We start from the raw sequence: 22,150 nt of genomic DNA, 5'->3' as shown, positions 1-22,150 counted from the left end.
ATGGATTGAAGGACAAAAATCACATGATCATCTCATTAGACACAGAGAAAGTGTTTGACAAAATCCAACATCCCTTCATGATAAAAGTCCTACAGAGACTGGGAATAGAAGGAACATATCTCAATATATATAATAAAGACTATTTATGACAAGCCTACAGCCAACAAATTACTAAATGGGGAAAAACTGGAAGCTTTTTCCACTAAAATCAGGAACAAGACAAGGGTGTGCACTGTCCCCACTTTTAGTTATTATAATTCTGGAAGTCTTAGGCATAGCAATAAGGCAAGAGACACACATAAAAGGGATATAAATTGGAAAGGAAGAGATCAAGTTATTATTTGCAGATGACATGATTCTATATGTAAAGAACCCTAAAGACTCTACTAGCAAACTGTTAGAGCTGACAAAAACCTACAGCCATGTAGCAGGATACAAAATAAATACATAGAAATCAGAAGCCTTCATATATGCTAACAACAAACACACAGAGGATGAAATCAGAGAATCACTCCCATTCAATTGCATCAAAAAAAAAATAATAAAGTACCTTGGAATAAACCTAACCAAGGAAGTAAAGAATCTCTACAGTGAGAACTTAAAAACACTCCAGCAAGAAATTGCAGATGATACTAGGAAGTGAAAAACATCCCTTGTTCCTGGATTGGAAGAATCAATATTGTGAAAATGGCAATTTTGCCAAAAGCAATCTATACATTTAATGCAATCCCCATCAAAATTCCAATAGCATTTTTCATGGAAATAGAAAAAAAACAATCCAAAAATTCATTTGGAAGCACAAAAAACCTTGAATATCTAAAATAATACTGAGCAACAAAAATAAGGCCGGTGGTATCACCATACCTGATTTTAACCTATACTACAGAGCCATAGTAACAAAAACAGCATGGTACTGGCTCAAAAGCAGACATGTAGATCAATGGAACAGAATAGAGGACGCAGATGTAAGCCCAGGTAGTTATAACCACCTGATATTCGATAAAAATGCCAAAAATACTCGTTGGAGAAAAGACAGCCTCTTCAGCATATGGTGTTGGGAAAACTGGATATGTATCTGTAGAAGGATGAAAATAGATTCTTCTCTCTCGCCATGCACAAGAATTAAGTTCAAATGGATTAAAGACCTTAACATCAGACCCGAAACTCTGACACTGCTAGAGGAAAAAGTAGGGGAAACCTTTCAACATATTGGTCTTGGCAAAGACTTTCTGAATACAACCCCAATTGCTCAGGCAATAAAACCACAGATTAACCACTGGGATCTCATGAAATTATAAAGATTTTGCACTGCAAAAGACACTGTGAATAAAGCAGAGGCAACCTACAGAATGGGAAAAAAAATCTTCGCCAGCTATATATCTGATAGAGGATTAATATCTAGGATATACAAAGAACTCAAAAAGTTATATAATAAGAAATCAAACAAGCCAATCAAAAAATGGGCTATGGAGCTAAATAGAGAGTTCTCAAAGGAATACATACAAATGGCATATAAGCATCTAAAAAAATGTTCTACGTCACTAGTCATCAGGGAAATGGGAGATTAAAACTACATTGAGGGCTGGAGAGATGGCTTAGCGGTTAAGCACTTGCCTGTGAAGCCTAAGGACCCTGGTTTGAGGCTCAATTCCCCAGGACCCACATTAGCCAGATGCACAAGGGGGCGCATGTGTCTGGAGTTCGTTTGCAGTGGCTGGAAGCCCTGGCACACCCATTCTCTCTCTCTCTCTGCCTCTTTCTCTCTGTCTGTTGCTCTCAAATAAATAAATAAAATAAAATAAAAATTAAAAAAAAAAAACATTGAGATTCCATCTCACTCCTGTCAGATTGGCCACCATCATGAAAACAAATGATCATAAATGTTGGCAGGTATGTGGAAGAAGAAGAAACCTTCTACACTGTTGGTGGGAATGCAATCTGGTCCAGCCATTGTGGAAATCAGTGTGGAGGTTCCTAAAACAGCTAAAGATTGATCTACCATATGACCCAGCTATAACACTCCTAGGCATATATCCTAAGGACTCATCTCATTTCCTTAGAAGTACGTGCTCAACCATGTTTATTGCTGCTCAATTTATAATAGCTGGGAAATAGAACCAGCCTACATGTCCTTCAATGGATGAGTGGATAATGAATATATGGCACATTTATACAATGGACTATTCAGTGGTAAAGAAAAATGAAGTTACAAAATTTGCAGAAATATGGATGGATCTGGAAAGGATTATACTAAGTGAGGTAACCCAGGCCCAGAAAGCCAAGCGCCACATGTTCTCCCTCATATGTGGATCCTAACTACAGATGATTGAGCTTCTGCATGACTAGGAAAAAATTCAGTAGCAGAGGCCAGTAAGTTAAAAAGGAGATATAAAGGGAAGAGAAAGGAAGGGAGGAGGGTACTTCATAGGTTGGTATTATATATATGTAAGTAGAATGATTGAGATGGAGAGGTAATATGATGGAGAATGGAATTTCAAAGGGCAAAGTGGCAGGGAGGGAGGATATTACCATGGGATATATATTTTTTAAATACTTTATTTATTTGACAGAGAGAGAGGGAGAGAAAGAGAGAGAGAGAGTGAGAGATTGGGCACACCAGGCCCTCCAGCCACTGCAAACGAACTCCAGACACATGCACCCACTTGTACATCTGGCTAACGTGGGTCCTGGGGAATCGAACCGTGGTCCTTTGGCTTTGTAGGCAAACACACCTTAACCGCTAAGCCATCTCTCCAGCCCAGGGATATTTTTTATAATCATGGAAAATGTTAATAAAAATTGAGAAAAAAATACAATATGTGACAATAGCAAAAATGAGAAGACAGAATTACATATACTAATATAAGATGTATGTATATATTTATATTTGTGCTGCTGGAGATGTAATCTAGGGCTTCAGGCCATTAAGATGTACCCCCATGCCCTTATTAAACAATTATTATTCTGAGCCACGGTTGTTTCCCTAAGTTTCCTAGGCAGCCCTTGAACTCCCAATGTAGCCAAGATGGCTTTAAAATACTAATCTCTTCCCTCCATCTCCTGAGTAAAGGTTTTACAAGTGCATGCCAACATGTGCAGCTTATTTCATACATAAAGTAGTAAAGTTTTTCCTTTTCTTTTCTCAGTGCTGCATGTCAAACTCAGGGCTTCCTACATGCTAGACAAGCGCTTTACAACTAAGCTACATCCCCTAAAGTGATATACTCTTTGTGTCTGTATGTGTAAACTTGTGGTGGTTTGAATCATATGTCGCTCATAAACTCATGTGTTCTGAAAGCTTGGCTCCCAGCTGATGGCCATTTGGGAGGTGGAGCCTTGCTGGAGGTGTGTTGCTGGGATGGGCTTCTGAGTTAAGTTACAGACTGCTCCCCCTTGCTAGAGTTTGGCTCATTCTCCTGCTGCTGTTTCCTACTGCTGTGACCAAAGTGCTGTCCAGCCTCTGCTAGTGCCATGCTTTCCCCCACCCCCCACCCTGGGCCACTGTGAAGCCTCTCAAGACTGTAAGCCAAAATAAAAGCCTTCCTCCTGGGGCTGGAGAGATGGCTTAGAGGTTAAGGCATTTGCCTGTGAGGCCCATTTGGAGTTTGTTTGCAGTGGCTGGAGGCCACAGTGTGCACATTCTCTCTCTCTGTCTCCCTCTCTCAAATAAATAAAGCATTAAAAAACAAAACAAAAAATTCCTCCTATCAGCTGCTTTTGGTCGAGTGCTTTGTCCCAGTAATGAGAAGGTAATTACAGAAATAATGTAGGCACTTGTTTGTGCAGCTGCATGCGTCCATGCACAAGTATGCTGCGGGACAAAGTAGAATACTGAGTGTTTTCCTCTATTCTTCCACTTGGTTTCCTTAAGATAGAATCTCTCACTACACTTAAAGATGCATCCTTTGGTTGGACTGGCTCACCAGTGTATCCCAGCAATTCTGTTTTCACTCCCCTCAGGACTGGAGTTACGGGCATGCATGGTTTCTCCTGACCTTGTGGAGGGGGGGAGAGGGAGGGAGGGAGAGAGAGAGAGAGAGAGAGAGAGAGAGAGGGAGAGAGGGAGGGAGGGAGGGAGGGAGGGAGGGAGGGAGGGAGGGAGGATGGATAGAAAGTTGGTGCGCCAGGGCCTCAGCCATTGCAACTGAACTCCAGACACTTGTGCCACCTAATGGGCATATGAGACCTTGAGCTTGCCTCACCTTTGTGAATCTGGCTAACATGGGATCTAGAGAGTAGAACATGGGGTCATTAGGCTTCACAGGCAAGCGCCTAACTGCTAAGCCATCTCTACAGCCCTCTCCTGGCTTTTTAAGTGGGTGATAAGGATCAAACATGGTAAGTGCTCTTACCCACTGACCACTCTCCCCAGTCCCCTACCTAAGTGATATATTCTTTTTTTTTGGGGGGGGGTTAAGGTACAGTCTCACTCTAGCCCAGGTTGACCTGGAATTCACTATGCAGTCTCAGGGTGTCCTCGAACTCATGGCAATCCTCCTACCTTTGCCTTTCAAGTGCTGGGATTAACAGTGTGTGCCACCACACCCAGCGAGATATATATATATATATTTAGTTTTCTTTTCAGCAAATACAGGCAGTTTGGTACCATTATTGGGCTCATCCATGACCTATCCCCTCCCCGTTGGCCCCTCCTTGTTTAGGTAAATGGGTCGTGCAACCAGCGATATATTTTTAATTGCAAGAAGTGTGTGACAAATGAAGATGAGAAGTGCTTGCCTATCTAGGTCTGACCCCTAGCACCACATATACCAGGTAGTACATGCCTGTAACTCCAGCACTTGGTAGGTAGAGGCAAGAGGATCACAGCAATTATTGACTATATAGTGAGTTAGAGGCTAGCCTGGGATACATGAGACCCTGTCTCAAAAAAAAACAAAAAACAAAAAAAGAGGGCTGGAGACATGGCTTAGTGAGTAAGGCATTTGCCTGCAAAGCCAAAGGATCCAGGTTTGATACTCAGGACCCACATTAGCCAGATGCACAAGGGAGTGCATGCGTCTGGAGTTTGTTTGCAGTGGCTGGAGGCCCTGGCATGCCCATTCTCTCTCTCCCCCTCTTTCTGTCAAATAAATAAATAAAAATAATTTTTTTTTTTTTTGGTTTTTTGAGGTAGGGTCTCACTCTAGCCCAGGCTGACCTGGAATTAACTATGTAGTCTCAGGGTGGCCTCGAACTCACGGCAATCCTCCTACCTCTGCCTCCCTAGTGCTGGTATTAAAGGCATGTGCCACCACGCCCAGCTTAAAAAAATAAAATATTTTTTAAAAAAGGAAAGAAAACAATGTGTACTAGACAGCCTAAACTGGCCTAAAGCACTTAGAAAAATAAGCATAGAAATATGGATAATATACAAGAGGTCAAATCATAAACTGAATTTTAAAAACTTGTCAATTAATTTTAAGGAAGTCAAAGCTAGGTGTGGTGGTGCATGCTTTAATCCCAACACTTGGAAGGTTGAGGGTCAGATCCCTGTGAATTTGAGGTTAGTCTGAGACTAACTTCGGGTCAGCCTGGGCTAGAGCAAGACCCTATCTTGAAAAAAGACAAAGAAGTCAAAATAAAAATAAAAAAGGCAACAAAAAGGAAGAAGGGAAGTGAACAGATAGGAAAATAAAAATTGACTATGTATATATAGTCACTTTAATGAAAATGTTTTAAGAATCCAAATTAGGAGGACTACCATGAGTTCAAGGCCACCCTGAGACCTACATAGTGAATTCTAGGTCAATCCGAGTCCCTACCTCAAAAAACCAAAAACAACAAAAAACAACAACAACAAAAAAAAAAAAACACAAAAAAAAAAAATAAAGAAGAAGAAGAAATTATCAGACTGGATAAAGAGGACCTCAGCTATTTACAAGAGATTAAATTTGAATAAAACGTAACAGATTAAAATAGGTTAAGAAGATGGGAAAAGATACAATACTAACATTAATCAAAAGAAAAACACTGGGGTTTGGGGAGATGGCTCAGCTGTTAAAGGTGCTTGCTTGCAAAGCCAGACAGCCCAGGGTTCAATGCCCCAGCACTCACATAAAGCCAACTGCACAAAGTGGTACATGTGTCTGGAGTTCGTATTTTCTCCCTTTCTTTTTCTCTTAAATAAATAAAATATTAGATAAAGCAAGCTAATTATACCAGAGTAGACAAGGAAAAATGAAGAGAGACACTTTATTTTTCCCTCTCAATTCTGAGGCTCAAATTCAGGGCTTTAAGCATGCGAGGTAAGCATTCTATCACTGCAACATAAACACAGCCTTCAGGATCACTTTCTATGGATGCAGGAGTTAACACAACAGGACATCACAGTCCTAAATGTATAGAGTTAACTTTAGAAAACATGACACAAGTATGGCGAGGTGGTGCACACCTTTAATCCTAGCACTTCAGAGGCTGAGGTAGGAGGATTGTTGTGAGTTAGAGAGCTAGAGGTCCAGGTAAGATGGGCTAGAGGGAGCCTCTACCTCAAAAAAAAAAAAAAAAAAAAGCAAACCCTATGATACAACTGACAGCTAAAAGGAGAAATAGCCAGGCGTGGTAGCACAGACCTTTAATCGCAGTACTCAGGAGAGAGGTAGGCGTACCCTTTTAAGTTTGAGGACAGGCTGAGACTACATAGTGAATTAATTCCAGGTCAGCCTGAGCTACCGGAAGACCCTACCTCGAAAACAAAGTAACAATAAAAGCACAACGAAACTTGGTTCTTTATGAGGTAGTATTAGCATATAGCTCTTCATTTTCTGTCTCATCTCCTTCAGTCAGCTACATTGAACAAAAACAAATTACAAGGAAAGCAAAATGTACAGCCCAGGGTGTCCGTTTTGAAAGGTGAGAATTAGAATTACCCAGGATTGCCCACTAAAATTCCAGATTGCTGGACCCCACCCCAGTTCTGATTGCGCAGGTCGCAGTGGGACTTGATATCTGTGATTATAATTATTTCCGGGGATACAAATGCTGTCGGCTCCAGGACCCCACCTCGAAAGCCACGGGGTTAGACTCTTGCCCTTCCTTTTTTCCTTGATTTTTCGAGACATGAGGTCAGCAGCCCTTAAAGGAAAACAAAGGCGGTAGTACACAGCCCCCGACTACAGGAAGACGACTCCAGGGAGAAATCTGCGGCGAGGCGAGTTCCGGGTCTCCTTAAAACCTCGCGAGACTTACGCGCCGGCGTCAGCGTCAGCGTCACGCGCGTGCGTCGGCCACGTTCGGCGGAGACGGGAACAAGATGGCGATCCCGGGTCGGCAGTGAGTGCTCGGGGAGCTAGGGTCTGGCTGGGGAGCGAGAAGCTGCGGCTCTGAGCTAGAAGTTCGCTGCAAGTGAGCGGGGGGCCGTGCGCTCAGAGCTAGAGACGAGCCAGGACGAGAAGTCCCGAGCGGCATAGATGCCCCTTCCCCCGAACGTTTTCCAGGACGGAAGCCCGAAGTTTGAGGGAGAAACTTGTGAGGAAATAAAGGAAGTTAGGCTGAGGGGCAGAGAGCGAGACTTTTCTATTTTCCAAAAGCTCGGTCTGAGGCCCCTCAGTCTAGCTTCCTACCCCGCGCTTGAGTTTCTCCCGCGGTTGGCTGCTCTCAGGGGCTCTGAGAAGAGGGGCAGCCCCTGGGTTTGCTTAGAGGGCCTCAAGTCCTCATCCCGCTCCCCCTTCTGGTTTTAGGAATGTGGCGCTGAGAACCAAGGGAAAGGGGAGGCACATAGGGAGTTGGGGCGGGGGGGCTACACAGACATTGTGCGTATTCGGAACTTAAAAGAATTTTTTCTTGCCAGGAGAGAGAGAGAGTGAATGGGCGCGCCAAGGCCTCCACCCACTGCAAACAAACTCCAGATGCGTGCACCACTTTGTGCATCTGGTTCACGTGGGTCCTGGGGAATCACGTGGGTCCCGGGGTCCTTAGGTTTGTAAGGCTAGCGCCTTAACCGCTGAGCCATCTCTCCAGCGCCCGTATTTGGAAGTTTCTAACCTTTTGTGTGTAACCCCTTTGGATGCGGCACCCCGAGGTTTTCCGCATCTTGCGAGCCAAAACGTGAGAAACTGAGATGGATTTGATGAGGTGGTGGTGGTCGGATGTTCCAAAACAAAGCAAGCGAGCCTGCTAAACAAATGGGAACTTTACCCATGGCTGCTTGGGTTCCAGGGTGATTTTTTTTTTTAAGTGTTGGTGAGTTTTGTTATATACCATAACTTATAAACTAATTCACAGTGTGTGTGGGGGGGGGAAGCTAGTTTTCTTGATGCATATTAGACCACAAGAATAATGTAGAACACTTTCTCCCCCCCCCCCTTTTTTTTGAGGTAGTGTCTCAGTAGCTCAGGCTGACCTGGAATTCATTTACGTAGTCTCAGCCTGGCCTCGAGCTCACAGCTATTCTACCTCTACCTCCCGAGTGCTGGGATTAAAGGCATGTACTACCATGTCCAGCTCATTTTCATTTTTCAACAGATGCGAACTGAGCTTTTACAGCTATGTGTGTTTGGTGATTTGTTATTGTCATTTCACTAACTAAAATATATCTGAGCCTTGCCCATATTGTCAAATAGAGTAATAGTTATACAGTCATATGGCATATTAGAATTTTAGAATCATTGAAAATCACAAAGTTGTACATTCATAGGATATATGATGTGTTTTGGAAAAATTCATCTGGAAAAGGTGGTAGATAAGTTGTTTTAACATTTCAAAGATAATGGTGTAATTTCTATTTCAAAAACAAAACATGCAGGTATGGGCTTATTTTGCCAAAGAAAACACAGCAGTTGCACCGTGTTTTGCAAAAACCATCAGTGTTTGGGAATGATTCTGATGATGATGATGAGGTAAGGGAACCTGTTTTACCTACATTATTAAGGAATATAAAAATTTTAGAATTGCACTTGTGAATTTGTGTTTTGCATTTGTCAATACAGTGTTTTGGGTATAACTTAGTTAAAAACAATCATATGTAACTTAAAAGGAATTTATGAATATGTAAAGACAAGCTCTACTAAATTTTATAACTTAAGAGGAAGCTATAAACTTGTTACTTTTAGACAGCTGTACAGTCTTTACTGATGCTGTATCTTTAGGGATGAGTTGAGATGTTAACAATTTCAAGAAACTTTTCTTATCAAAACAGTTTTTAACCCTTGAACCATGGTCTAGGATGACCTTGTAGCAGCTCTTTATGAAACAACTTTTTATGTTTAGTTCTTTAGTGCCTGGTAAACACAATTGCAAGTTTATTTTTATTTTTAATAATTTTGTTGTTTGGTTTTTCAAGGTAGGGTCTCACTGTAGCCCAGGCTGACCTGGAATTCACTACATAGTCTTAGAGTGGCCTCGAACTCACGGTGAGCCTCCTACCTCTGGCTCCCGAGTGCTGGGATTAAAGGCGTACACCACCATGCCCAGCTTTTCTTTTACTTTCTTCTTACAGTTTTTAAAATTTTTTTTTATTTTTTTGCAAGCAGAGAGAGAAAGACAGAGAATGGGCACTCCAGGGCCTGTAGCCACTGCAAACAGGCTCCATATGCATGTGCCCCTTGTGCATCTGGCTTACATGGGTCCTGGGGAATCAAACCTGGGTCCTTTGGCTTCGCAGGCAAATGCATTAACCACTAAGCCATCTATCTCTCCAGCCCTTATTTTTATTTTTTAATATTTTATTTTACTTAATTGAGGGGGGAAGGGGCAAATGGAGAAAGAATGGGTGTACCAGAGCCTCTAGCCACTGCAAACAGACTCCAGACGCGTGCGCCACCTTGTGCATCTGGCTTTACATGGATACTGGGGAATCGAATTTGGTCCTTTTGCAGGCAAGCTTTTAACCCCTAAGCCATCTCTCCAGCCCAAGCTTTTTTTTTTTTTTTTTTTTTTTTTGCTTTGTGTGTGTATGGTATGGTGGTATCCCATTTGCTCACTGTGACCAGGACAAACATCAGGTGTCCAACACATTGCTTTTCTGCCCAGACTTTGTTTTGAGCCAGACTCTCTACTGATTCTACAGCTTGCCTGGCTCAAAAGATTATTTGATCTGTGCTCCCCTGCTGTGTGTGGTCATGCCCATTTGTTTAAATGGGATTGAGATTCAAACTCTAGTGTCTTCAGGACCTCGTGCTTGCTCAGGAAGTGCACTTAACTACCAAGCCATTTCTCCAGCCCTTGTTCATATTTCTTAAAGACCTTTGCATGTAATTAACCTGATACCTCTTTTGCTTCAGTAAAACCATACCTTTTTCAGTTTTCTCTAAGTGTGTGTGTATATTCCTTTGCTTTTTTTTTTTTTTTTAAAGAAACTGGCTGTATTTGTCTCATAGCTTTCCAAAGTTAAGGTTAAAAATAACATATAAGCTGGGCATGGTGGCAAACACCTTTAATCTCAGCACTTGGGAGGCAGAGGTAGAAAGATTGCTGTGAGTTTGAGGCCACCCTGAGACTACAGAGTGGGTTCCAGGTCAGTTGAGCTATAGTGAGTCCCTACCTCAAAAATACCAAAAAGAAAACGTTCCATATAAAATTTTCAGGTATTATGAGTTGATTTTTTTGCTTTTGCATTTCAAAAATATATTTATTTTTTATGAGAGAGGAGGAGAGAGAATGGGCGTGCAAGGGCCTCTAGCCACTGTGAACAAACTCCAGACACATGTGCTACCTTGTGCATCTGGCTTATGTGAGTTCTGGGGAATCAAATGTGGGTCCTTAGGTTTTGCCTTCAAGAACCTTAACTCCTAAGCCATCTCTCCAGCCCATCATTTTATTTTATTTTATTTTATTTTATTTTACTTTATTTTATTTTAATTTGAGACACAATCTCTCTCTGCAGCATAGGCTGGTCTAGAACTCATCAGGTAGCTGAGGCTGTCCTCAAACTTGACATCCTAGGCTCACACATGTCCCACTGTGCCTGGCAAGAGTTGGTTGTTTTTGTTGCTTGTAGCCTGTTTGTTTTATTTGCTGTGGAACTTATAACAGTGGGAGGAAACCATGTACACATGGTTACCAGCTTAGAATAATTCAGCTTTTGATTTATTTATTTTGTGTGGATGGGTGGTGTGTGTGGGTGTGCTAGGGCCTCTTGCCACTGCCAGAGCTTGTACGACTTTTTTTTTTTTTTTTTTTTTTTTTGACTCTAGCTCAGGCTGACCTGGAACTCATTCTGTACTTCTAAGCTGGCTTCCAACTCACAGCCATCCTCCTACCTCTGCCTCTCATGTGCTGGGATTAAAAGTATGTGCCACCATGCCCAGTTGTACCACTTTTTTTCTTTTTCTTTCTTTTTTTTTTTAAACAATTGATTCTTTATTATTTGTGTGTGTGTGAGAGAATGGGCATACCAGGGCCCCTAGCCACTGCAAACAAACTCTGGATGCATCTGCCACAATGTACATCTGGTTTACATGAGTATTGGGAAATTGAAAATGGGCCCTTAGGTTTTGAAAGCAACAGGCTTGACCCCTAAGCTATCTCTTCAGCCCTGTACCATTTTTTGTATCCAGTTTATGCAAGTAACTTGAGACTTGAAACTGGGGCAGCAGGCTTTGTAAGAAAGTTATTGCTCTACCATTTTCCCAGCCTGGCTTTTTTTTTGTTTTTTTTTTTGTTTTTCAAGGTAGGCTCTCACTCTAGCCAAGACTGACCTGGAATTCATAATGTAATCTCAGGGTGGTCTTGAACTCACAGTGATCCTCCTACCTTTGCCTCCTGAGTGCTGGGATTAAAGGCGTGTACCACTATACTTGGTGATTTTTTAAAAACTATTTACTTGTAAGCAGAGAGGCTCAGAGACAAAGAGGGTGGGGGAGAGGGAGAGTATAGGCCTCTAGCCACTGCAAACAAACTCCAGACATATATACCACTTTGTGCATCTGGTTTTACATGGGTACTAGGGAAATTAACCTGGGTTGCTAGGCTTTGCAGGCAAGGACCTTAACCACTGAGCCATCTCTCCAGCCTTTTATGATTTAAAAAAATATTTTATTTATTTATTTATTTATTTACTTATTTATTTGAGACAGAGAGAGAGAGAGAGAGAGGAGGAGGAGGAGAATGAGCACACTAGGACCTCTAGCCATTGCAAATAAACTCCAGATGCATGTGCCACCATGTTCATCTGGCTTATGTGGGACCTGGAGAATTGAATCTGGGTCCTTAGGCTTTGCAGGCATGTACTGTAACTGCTAAGCCATCTCTCCAGCCCCTTCCCCCCTTTATGATTTTGTTGTTATTGTTGCTTTTTGTTTTTGTTTTTGAGGTAGGGTTTCACTGTAGCCCAGGCTGATCTGGAATTCACTATGTAGTCTCAGAGTGGCTTCAACTCATGGTGATCCTTCTACCTCTGCCTCCCAAGTGCTGGGATTAAAGGCGTGCACCACCATGCTGGCCAAGAATATTTTTTTAAATGCCCATTCTCTCTCTCTCTCTCTCTCTCTCTGCCTCTTTCTCTCTCTGTCTGTTGCTCTCAAGTAAAAATAAAAGCACTTTAGAAAGTATTTTTATTTATTTGAAAGAGAGAAAGAAAGAGGCAAGCAGAGAGAACATGTGAGTAAACTTCAAAGGCATATAGCACTTTGTGTATCTGGCTTTACATGAGTACTGGAAAATTGAATGAATGCAGACTATCAGGCTTTACACACAACCTCCTTTAAACACTGAGCAATTTCTCCAGCCCAAGAATGCTTTTTATTTCATTTTTTTGAGGTAGGGTCTCACTCTAGCTCAGGCTGACCTGGAATTCACTGTGTAGTCTCAAGGTGGCCTCAAACTCATGGCAGTCCTCCTCACCTCTGCCTCCCAAGTGCTGGGATTAAAGGTGTACGCCATTACTCCTGGCCTAAAATTTTTTTTGATTTATTTTCAAGCAGAGAGACACACATACACACACCAGAGAGAAAGGGGGAAGGCCATGGAGGGAGGGAGAATGTGCCAGGCCCTCCATCCACACTGCAAGTGGCCTCCAGACACATGCACCACTTTGTGGATCAGACTTTCCATGGGTACTTGGGAATTGAACCCAGGTTGTTAGGCTTTGCAGGCAAGCACCTTAAGAGTTAAGCCATCTCTACAGCCCCCTCCCCCAAAATTCTTTATATATAAGTACCTTGTTCGATATATGATTTGTAAATATATTTTCCCATTTTATGGTAGTGTTTCTTTTTTCACTTCATAACTTTGAACAACAACCTTTCAATTTTGAAGAAGATCAAGAGGAAAAACTCTTGCTGATATGTTGGTATTGTGCTCAAGAAATCATTGTCTAATTGAAAATGTACACTTATGTTTTCTTAAGAGTTATGGTTTTGGCTGTGAAACTTAGGTCTTTGATTCATTTTGAGGTGATGATCCAGTTTTATTGTCCCCCGCCCCCCCTTGGTTTTTCAGGGTAGTCTCACTTCAGGCTGACCTGGAATTCATTATGTAGTCTCAAGGTGGCCTTGAACTCATGGCCATCCTCTTACCTCTACCTCCCAAGTGTTGGGATTAACAGCGTGTGCCACTACACCTGGTCAGTTTCATTCTTTTGTATGGGGATATGCAGCTCTTCCTACACTATTTGTTGAAAAGACGATTTCTCAATAAATTGTCTAGTATCTTTGTGGTTCATTTTTAAAATCATTTACCATGGATATAATAGAAAGATAGGTTATGTATATCATGCCTTTCAACAACCTAGCATACTTTGTAGACAAAGTAATATGAAGTTACCACAGTGTAGCCCACTTGAGAAGGGAAGGCTTACACAGATAACTAAAAAGAAATTCACTAATGTTATTGCCATTTCTTTTTCATTATGAAATGGGGGTGATGGTAGCTGGACAATGGATAGAGGGACTTGGTTATTTAGGTGATTGATAGGATACTTGAGAAGCCAATTAGGTAGTAGTGAGGTGAATCAGAGATTAGCAGTTGTGAAAGGGGGGATATAGGTAGGTAATATGCCTTGAAGGCCAGGGACCAGGATTACCTGGTAGAAACCAGTCTTATCTAGAAGGTTCTGAAGCCACTGGGTAGATTTGGTTTGGGGTAGAAAGATAGGAAGAAGTAACCTAGCATTTTCTTAACTTCTTTTAACCTTCCATTGTCAAGCATATCTAGAAGCCAAATGACAAGGGAACTAGTTTTTTTTTTTTTTTTTAATAACATTTATTTATTTGCAAGCAGATTTAGGAAACAGAGAATGGGTACCTCTTGCCACTGCAAATAAACTCTCGATGCATGCATGCTTTATATATCTGGCTTCACATGGGTATGGGGGAATTGAACTCAGGCTGGCAGGCTTGTAAACAAGCACCTTTAAGTGCTGAGCCATCTATCCAGCCCTACAGCCCTATAAAACTGTTCTTCAGCATAGTTTTCACACGCCTAGAAAAAAGTCTTATCAGATGCAATTCCACTTATCCTTGGGCTGAAAGATGAATTTGTTAGCTTATATTATTTAAGGCCAGTAGGGGGGTTGCAAGCATGTAATCCCAGCACTTAAGGTATAAAGACAGAAGATCAGGAGTTCTAGGCCACCTGGCTACATAAGGCACTGATTAATAAAATGAAAAATGAGTGTATTATTGAAGTATTTGTGAAGGTTATGTCAAAATCTTTTTTTAACTTCTATTGACAACTTCCATAATTAAGACAATAAACCATGAAAAATGCCCTCCCCCACTTTCCCCTTCACAAATTTACTCTTCATTGTATCCCCTCCCTCCCTCAATTAGTCTGTCTTTTATGTCATCATCTTTTCCTCTTAGAGAGTCTTGTGTAGGTAGTACCAGGCCCTGCGAGGTCATGGATATCAAGGCCAATTTGTGTCTGGAAGATGGCATTGTAAGCAGTGGTAACCTTCCCTTCTTCTTATATTCAGCTCAGGCTGACCTGGAATACACTATGCAGTCTCAGGGTGGCTTTAAACTCTTGGTGACCCTGCTAACTCTGCCTTCCAAGTGCTAGAATTAAAAGCATGTGCCACTACACCTGGCTTGGCTCTTGCATTCTTTCCACTACCTCTTGTGCACATGTGCAACCTTGCACACTTGTGTCTCTGTGTCTGGCTTATGTGGGACCTGTAGAGTAGAATGTTAGTCCTTAAACTCTGTAGGCAAGTTCCTTACCTGCTAAGCCATCTCTCTAGTCCTACAATCTTTTATGCCATAATTTAAACAATCATAAAATTATAAATGTTTTAGAAAATAAAGAGAAAGATAATTTGATGAGTCCTCTCCCAGGGAGAGCATTTAGTACACCTGGAGAAAAACTGCTATATAGTGAAGCTATTGGTTTCTGTTTTTTTTTAAGTATATTTTTATTTATTTACTTAGAGGGAGAGACAGAGAGGCAGATAGACAAAATGGGTACATTAGGGCCTCTAGCCACTGTAGACCAACTCCAGATGCATGTGCCCCCTTGTGCATCTGGCTTGTGTGTGTCCTGGGGAATTGAACCTCAGTCCTTAGGCTTCTCAGACAAGTGCCTTAACTATTAAGCCATCTCTGCAGCCCTCTGTTGTTGTTTTTAATAGTTCAGCAGAAGCAATTAAAAGATTCCAAAATTTATTTTATATTTTTATTTGTTTGAGAGAGAAAAAAATTGTGTCTGTGTGTGTGTGTAGACACATTGGGGCCTCTTGCCACTATAAACAAACTCTAGATGCATGCATTGTGCATCTGGCTTTATGTAAGTGATGGGGAATCGAACCTGGAGCTGCACACTTTTTTCAAGCGAATACCTTTAACCACTAAGCTGTTTCTCCAGCCCAAGACGTCAAATTTTATATTTTTAAGATTTATTTGTAAGGAGTAAGAGAATGAAGGGGTGTGTCCAGGGTCATTTGCCGCTGCAAACAAACTTCAGTTGCATGCACCACATTGTACATCTGGCTTTATTTAGTTAATTGGAAATTGAACCTGGTCCAGCAGACTGTATAAGAAAACACCATTACCACTGAACCATTTCCCCAACCTAAGATCCCAAATTTTAGATCATACTTTATTCTCTGTGGTCCAGTAGAGGGAGCCCTAGCATATGAATTCTATTATAATATGTGCGCTTTATTCATGACTAGTTTAAAATGGCAAAATGGTAACCTAGTACTTTTAAAAATATATTTTATTTATTTATTTGAGAGAGAGAGAGAGAGAATGGGCACACCAGGTCCTCCAACCACTGCAAACGAACTCCAAATGCATGCGCCCCCTTGTGCATCTGGCTTTACGTTGGTCCTGGGGAATCGAACTTGGGTCCTTTGGCTTTGCAAGCAAATGCCTTAACCGCTAAGCCATCTCTCTAGCCTTAGTCTAGTACTTTGTTGTTGTTGTTGTTGTTGTTTCTTTTGTTTTTTCTTGCTCTAGCCCAGGCTGACCTGGAACTTACTCTGTAGTCCCAGGCTGGCTTCAGACTCACAGCGATCCTCCTACCTCTGCCTCCCCAGTGCTGAGATTAAAGGCATACGCCACCATGCTTGGCATCTATTACTTTTATTTAAGTAGCTCTTTTTAAAATTATCAGGTCTAATTAGAAATAACATTGTGACCAGGTATGTGTATATGTGCACGGGATGTTGGAGGGGAAATGGGCATGTTCGAGCCTCTTGCCATTGTAAATGAATTCCAGGTGCATGCACCACTTTGTGCATATGAATTCACGTGGGTACTGGGGATTTCAGCCTGGGCCGTCAGGCTTGCAAGCAAGTGCCTTAACTATTAAGCCATCTTTCCAGCCCCAAAATATCTTTTAGAAGTATTTTTCATTACAAATTATGCTCAGTTTCCTTCTGATTTTAATAATAATAAAATTCAAGGTTTAAATATTTTTCTGTAGCACTTTAAAATTAGATTATTTTTCCTTTAATGCTGTGATATGGAGGGTTACAGTGTCAAGTCTGTCCATTTTTTATTTTTATTTATTTGAGAGCGACAGACATAGAGAGAAAGACAGATAGAGGGAGAGAGAGAGAATGGGCGCACCAGGGCTTCCAGCCTCTGCAAACGAACTCCAGATGCATGCGCCCCTTGTGCATCTGGCTAACGTAGGACCTGGGGAACTGAGCCTTGAACCGGGGTCCTTAGGCTTCACAGGCAAGCGCTTAACCGCTAAGCCATCTCTCCAGCCCTACAGTGTCAATCTGATTCTTACTAGTAAGTAACCTGTACTCCCAAACCCCTTTCACCAGAGGATGTTAGGATATTATTCTTTACCATTGGTATTCTGAGATTTCACCAGGGTGTGTCGAGGCTAAACATATGGTGAACTTGTATTTTTGGGGATTTTAAGTTTCTTGCACTTCAGGGCTATTTTTTTTCTATTATTTTTAAGCTTTATTTTATCACTCTTATCCAACACACATCAGAAAGCATATCAACAGTGCATCTTAAGGGCTATTTTCTACTTCAGCTAATTTGAGGAGTTTCTTCTCTCTATTCTGTTCTGTCCTGGAATTTCTAGTACACACATTTTAGCCTCATTAGGCATAGTATACCGTGGCCTGTCTAAGCAAAATTTCAGTTCTGCTGAGTGTACCCATGCCAATCATCTAATCCATGTTCCCATGTTCATTAATTTCCAACTAAAGGCAGATATGGAATCTCTGTTATTTGCTCTTCCCAGAGAAGGCAATTGGTAGAAATCCACATGTACACTGCTGCATTTAATGTAAAACATCCAATTAACCTGTCTTCTCCTGCTCTTTATATCCCGTACTTCATAACATCAACCCTTTGAGGCATTCATTTCCCCTTTCTAGCACACAGCCTTTGAGGGGAGATTGGTTTCTTGCCTTCTGCCTTCTTGATATTGCAGTACTCTGAGGATACACCTGGTTTTTTTTGTTTTGTTTTGTTTTTTTAGCAGAACTATGGATTTCCTCTGTCATTTTAAGTGTTCAGGACAATGAGGAGGCTACAACATGTATTTATTTGGCAGTTCATACCAGAGCTCTGTCCTTTGCTTTCCTAGCTTGAATATCTTGGGCAAGTTGTTTAATTTCTTGGTTTTTTATTTTATTTTATTTCATTTTTAAGAGAAAGAGGCAGAGAGATAGTTTGGGCGTGCCAGGGCCTTTCAACCACTGTGAACGAACACCAGACACGTGCACCCCCTTGTGTGCATGTGTGACATTGTACACTTGCATCACTTTTGCTTCTGGCTATGTGGGACCTGGAGATTCAAATAAGTATTCTTAGGCTTCTCAGGCAAGTGCCTTAACCACTAAGCCATCTCTGTAGCCCAAATCTCTTATTCTAATAAATTGGTTTTTGAGACAGAAAGTGAGTGAGAAAGGTCATTCTGGGACCTCTTGTCCCTGAAAACTAATGCTACTTTGAGCATCTGACTTCATGTTGGTGCTTGTGTATCAAACCTATACTGGCAGGCCTTGCAGGCAGTGCCTTTATCCACAGAGCCATCACCCCAGCTCAAAATTTCTGTTAGTCTCAGTTTGCATACTAAAACAAAACAAAGCAATAACAACAACAAAACCCTCAGGCTCCCAGCCATACACCTGTAGTCCTTGAACTCTAGAAGCAAAGATAGGAAGATCACAAGTTCGAGGTAAGCCTGGAATACACAGCAAAACTTAAAGTGTATTTTAAAGACTCAAAGTAGTATGTCTTACTGTGCCTAGTATGGTGCTTGATCATGGTAAAAGTACATTATGCTGTGTTTATATTACTCCAGTACTAACACTTCTCTGTGTACCGGTTATCATCATTAATCCCTAGTTGTCCAAATGCTTCCTGGTCTGTCTCCAGGCCACTTTGTATTTCCTAGGGATATTTATAACTTATTTTGGGTTTTTAGGTGTTTTTTTTTTTTTTTTTTGGTGACTTTTTAGTTGAATATTGTTTTCCAACTTGAGTTGTAGCCATTAGCAAGGAGTTTAAACAGAATCCATAAGGCAATAATATTCATAATTATGTTTTTGACTTATTGTTTTATTGGGTTTATTATTGTTAAACCCTTTTTTACTCATTTAACATTTTTCAATTGGATTATAGTAAGTTTTACCTTCAAATTTGCTTAGCTTTATGATTTTTATTTTTCCACAACCATACACATCTGCATATGTGACATACACATATCTGCATATATGACAGGCTTTAATAGTGCTTATTCCATATTTCCCATCAAAATCATTTTTAAAACCTTTTTCTTTATTTTTATGCTATGTTTCAGTGTATGTAGTCAGACAAAAAGTAATAATCCCACATCTCACTCTTGGACTTATCAAAAGCTCAAAATAAAATTGATCAGATCACTTTCTGAAGCAAAATTACTTTATTAGTTTAGTAATAATTTGAGGTTACTTTAAAGATAAGCAGCAGCATTTGGGAGGAGATTTCATTTCCTGCCTCTGGGCTTTATCTGCAAGAACTACATCTTCAGTGTCAAGAGATTGTGTATTTATAACAGAACTCTAATAAAGTCTGTACTGGATATGCTGCACACCTGACGTGGTCATTGTGATTATATATTGGGTGCCAAACTATTGCTTGTCTTAATAAAAAAAAAAAGCATTGCCAAGTACGTTTCATTGAAATTAGGGCTGTGTAGGAAGGATGGTAAGAGCTCTGTGACTGTTTAATTCTCAATGTGCTAGTTGTGGCCAACATGGCTACTGAGGTTCTTTTTGAAATAAGTTTGTGTTTCTAACTCAAATAAACACTTGAGACTTGAGTTTTCTGTCATTATTGAGTTAGAGAATCATTGAAAGAGGTCTCATTAATTCTACATGTTTTTTCATCAAACTTATAAAATACTTGTTTTTCTACCACTATTTTTGTTTGGTATACAGAATAAAGAAACCGTGTTCTGTCTCTTTTCCTTCTACCAGTATCCTATGCTAGATGTGTTAGTGAACTATGCTATTTTCATTATATGCGATCCAAAACTGCCCTTTGTCCCTCCCCCTTTATGCTATTCCTACTTTTTGCTATGTTTTCAACCTAGAGATGTTATCACACAAAGCAGGTTCAAGATGATTACTTCAGAACTACATCCTTCACAACATAAACACATATAAACACGTGCACCCTTATGTCTGTATTGAAACATCTGTGATATTGCTGCAGTATAGAACTATCATGTGTGTGATAGGCTTCAGAGTGTTAGCTACACCTTCATTTCAAGGCATACTTGAATTTTCAGCCTGCCCACACCACACAGCTCTCTTCTTGATTTATCTGTTCATTTTCCAATGTATCCCTTATCCTCTCTCCTTTTCCTCTTTAAACATATGCATTTGATGTATGTGACGTTTTTACCTAGGTGATATTTTTTTTTGTTTTTATTTTTATTTTTTGAGGTAGGGTCTCTCTCTAGCCCAGGCTAACCTGTAATTTACTTTGTAGTTTCTTAGTGGCTTTGAACTCAACGGCAATCCTCCTACCTTGGCTCCCAAGTGCTGGAATTGAATGCACGCCCAGCTTGGTGAATTTTTAAGAACTTTTTATTGACAACTTCCATAAGTATATGTAGGGCTCTGCCAGTGGGCAGGTAGTGCTGAGGGAAGGACCAGGCCTGCTGGTTCCTCCCAAGGGGTTGAAGAGGAAGATGAGCATCGGGATGACTCAGAAACCTCTCTTAGCCACCAGAGAAAAACCATACTGAGTCGGGAGTCTTTTGGAAGCAGAAACTCATAGAAACTCTCTTTTTTGCTATGAGCAGTTGTCTATATAATGTTGGGGACGAAGGCAGGGATTTTTGGGGGTCAGTAAGGGCCAATAGTAAACTAACTATTGAAATTGTAATTTCAACTCTTGCGCGGAAGTAGCAGGCCAGAAGCCATTAGGTGTCTTGCTGAGTCACAGCTGTCCAGAGACAGGTTGCCAAACTTTAGCTAGGCTCAGGAAGTTCCACTAGGCCTCACGCCTGGGCCTTCCAGGGCCCCACAAGTATAGACAATGAACTATGCTATTTCCCTCCTGTCAGCCCTATTGTCTCCCTCCAAATCCATCCTTCATTGAATCCCTTCTTTCCAATTAGTCTTTTTCAAAAAAATATTTGATTTGAAAGAGGGGGGGGGAGGGAGGAGGAGAGAGAATGGGTACACCAGGGTTTCTAGCCACTGTAAACAAACTCCAGACTCATGCACCACCTTGTGCATCTGATTCTACATGAGTACTGAGGAATTGAATCTGGGTCCTTAGGCTTTGCAGGCAAGCACCTTTAACTGCTGAGCCATTTCTCCAGCACTGTGAGGTCATGAATATCGAAGCCATTTTGTGAATGAAAGGTTGCATTGTAAGCAGTCCTATCCTTCTTTTGGCTCTTTTTTTTCCCCTGCCACCTCTTCTGCTGTGGATCCTGAACCTTGGAGGATGTGATAGAAATGTCTCAGTGCTGGATATTTGTATCACTTCTCAGCACTGGGCTGTGTTTTGAGTCACCCCAGTAGTCACTGCCATCTGAAAAGAGAAGCTTCTCAAGCCAGGCATGGCAGTGCATGCCTTTAATCCCAGCACTTTAGAGGCAGAGGTAGGAGGATCACTGAGAATTTGAGGCCCCCCCGGAGACTGAATTCCAGGTTAGGCTGGGCTAGAGTGAGACCCTACCTCAAAAAAAAAACCTTGCTAACCAAAAGTGAGAGTAGCACTAATACATGAGCATGAACATAAGTGTTTAAAGGAAGTTTGGTGGGCATAATATATCCATTTAGCTAGACAACAGTAGTCATTACTTTCTTAGGGATTATAACCTCCCTAGCTGTAGGTTTTCAGGACTAGGCATGTGTTCTCTCCCATGGAGCAGGCCTCGAGGACACTTGAGAGTGGTTGGTTTCTTCCATAACAGACACGCCACTATCATACCAGTTGGCACATTTGGCTTGTCTGGCCAGCAGTGAGGCTTGCAAGGTCCACTGCTGGTTAACACTGTTGGTGACTTTTCTCTACCAAAAGGCTGCATGCCTTATAGCTCTTTCCTGCTTTCTGACAACTGGTTCACAGGGAGCAAGTTTCCAGCTCAGTTCCAGTTTGATTTCTCAGTGACCTGCAGACCAAGTAAGTGGAGTCTTCAGCAGTAGGGTCTTACTGGTAAGCAACCAAGAGCCTTGGCAATGGCCTGTAGTGTTTTGGAGGCAACAGGGGCCTCCCAGACCAACAATATATGGCCTATGGGCTATACCATTATCTACCTCTACAGGATATTTCCACCCATACTCTCTTTTTTT

At 41.3% G+C, this 22,150-nt stretch overlaps 1 protein-coding gene across 1 annotated transcript in view; it reads left to right on the top strand.

The window, feature by feature from the left end:
- The first annotated feature begins 7,228 nt into the window (after nt 1-7,228).
- Nucleotides 7,229-22,150, top strand: part of Nsrp1 (nuclear speckle splicing regulatory protein 1) — a 47,618-nt gene continuing 32,696 nt past the window's right edge. The window contains exons 1-2 of the mRNA XM_004667879.2: nt 7,229-7,269; nt 8,741-8,834. Coding sequence (XP_004667936.2) covers nt 7,250-7,269; nt 8,741-8,834 — 114 coding nt within the window. The 5' untranslated portion in view covers nt 7,229-7,249. The remainder of the gene's footprint in view (nt 7,270-8,740; nt 8,835-22,150) is intronic.

This window comes from Jaculus jaculus, chromosome 9 (genome assembly GCF_020740685.1).
Source record: "Jaculus jaculus isolate mJacJac1 chromosome 9, mJacJac1.mat.Y.cur, whole genome shotgun sequence".
Classification (NCBI taxonomy): domain Eukaryota; kingdom Metazoa; phylum Chordata; class Mammalia; order Rodentia; family Dipodidae; genus Jaculus; species Jaculus jaculus.
Note: the sequence above shows the minus strand (reverse complement) of the source record. Positions and strands in the feature narration are given on the sequence as shown.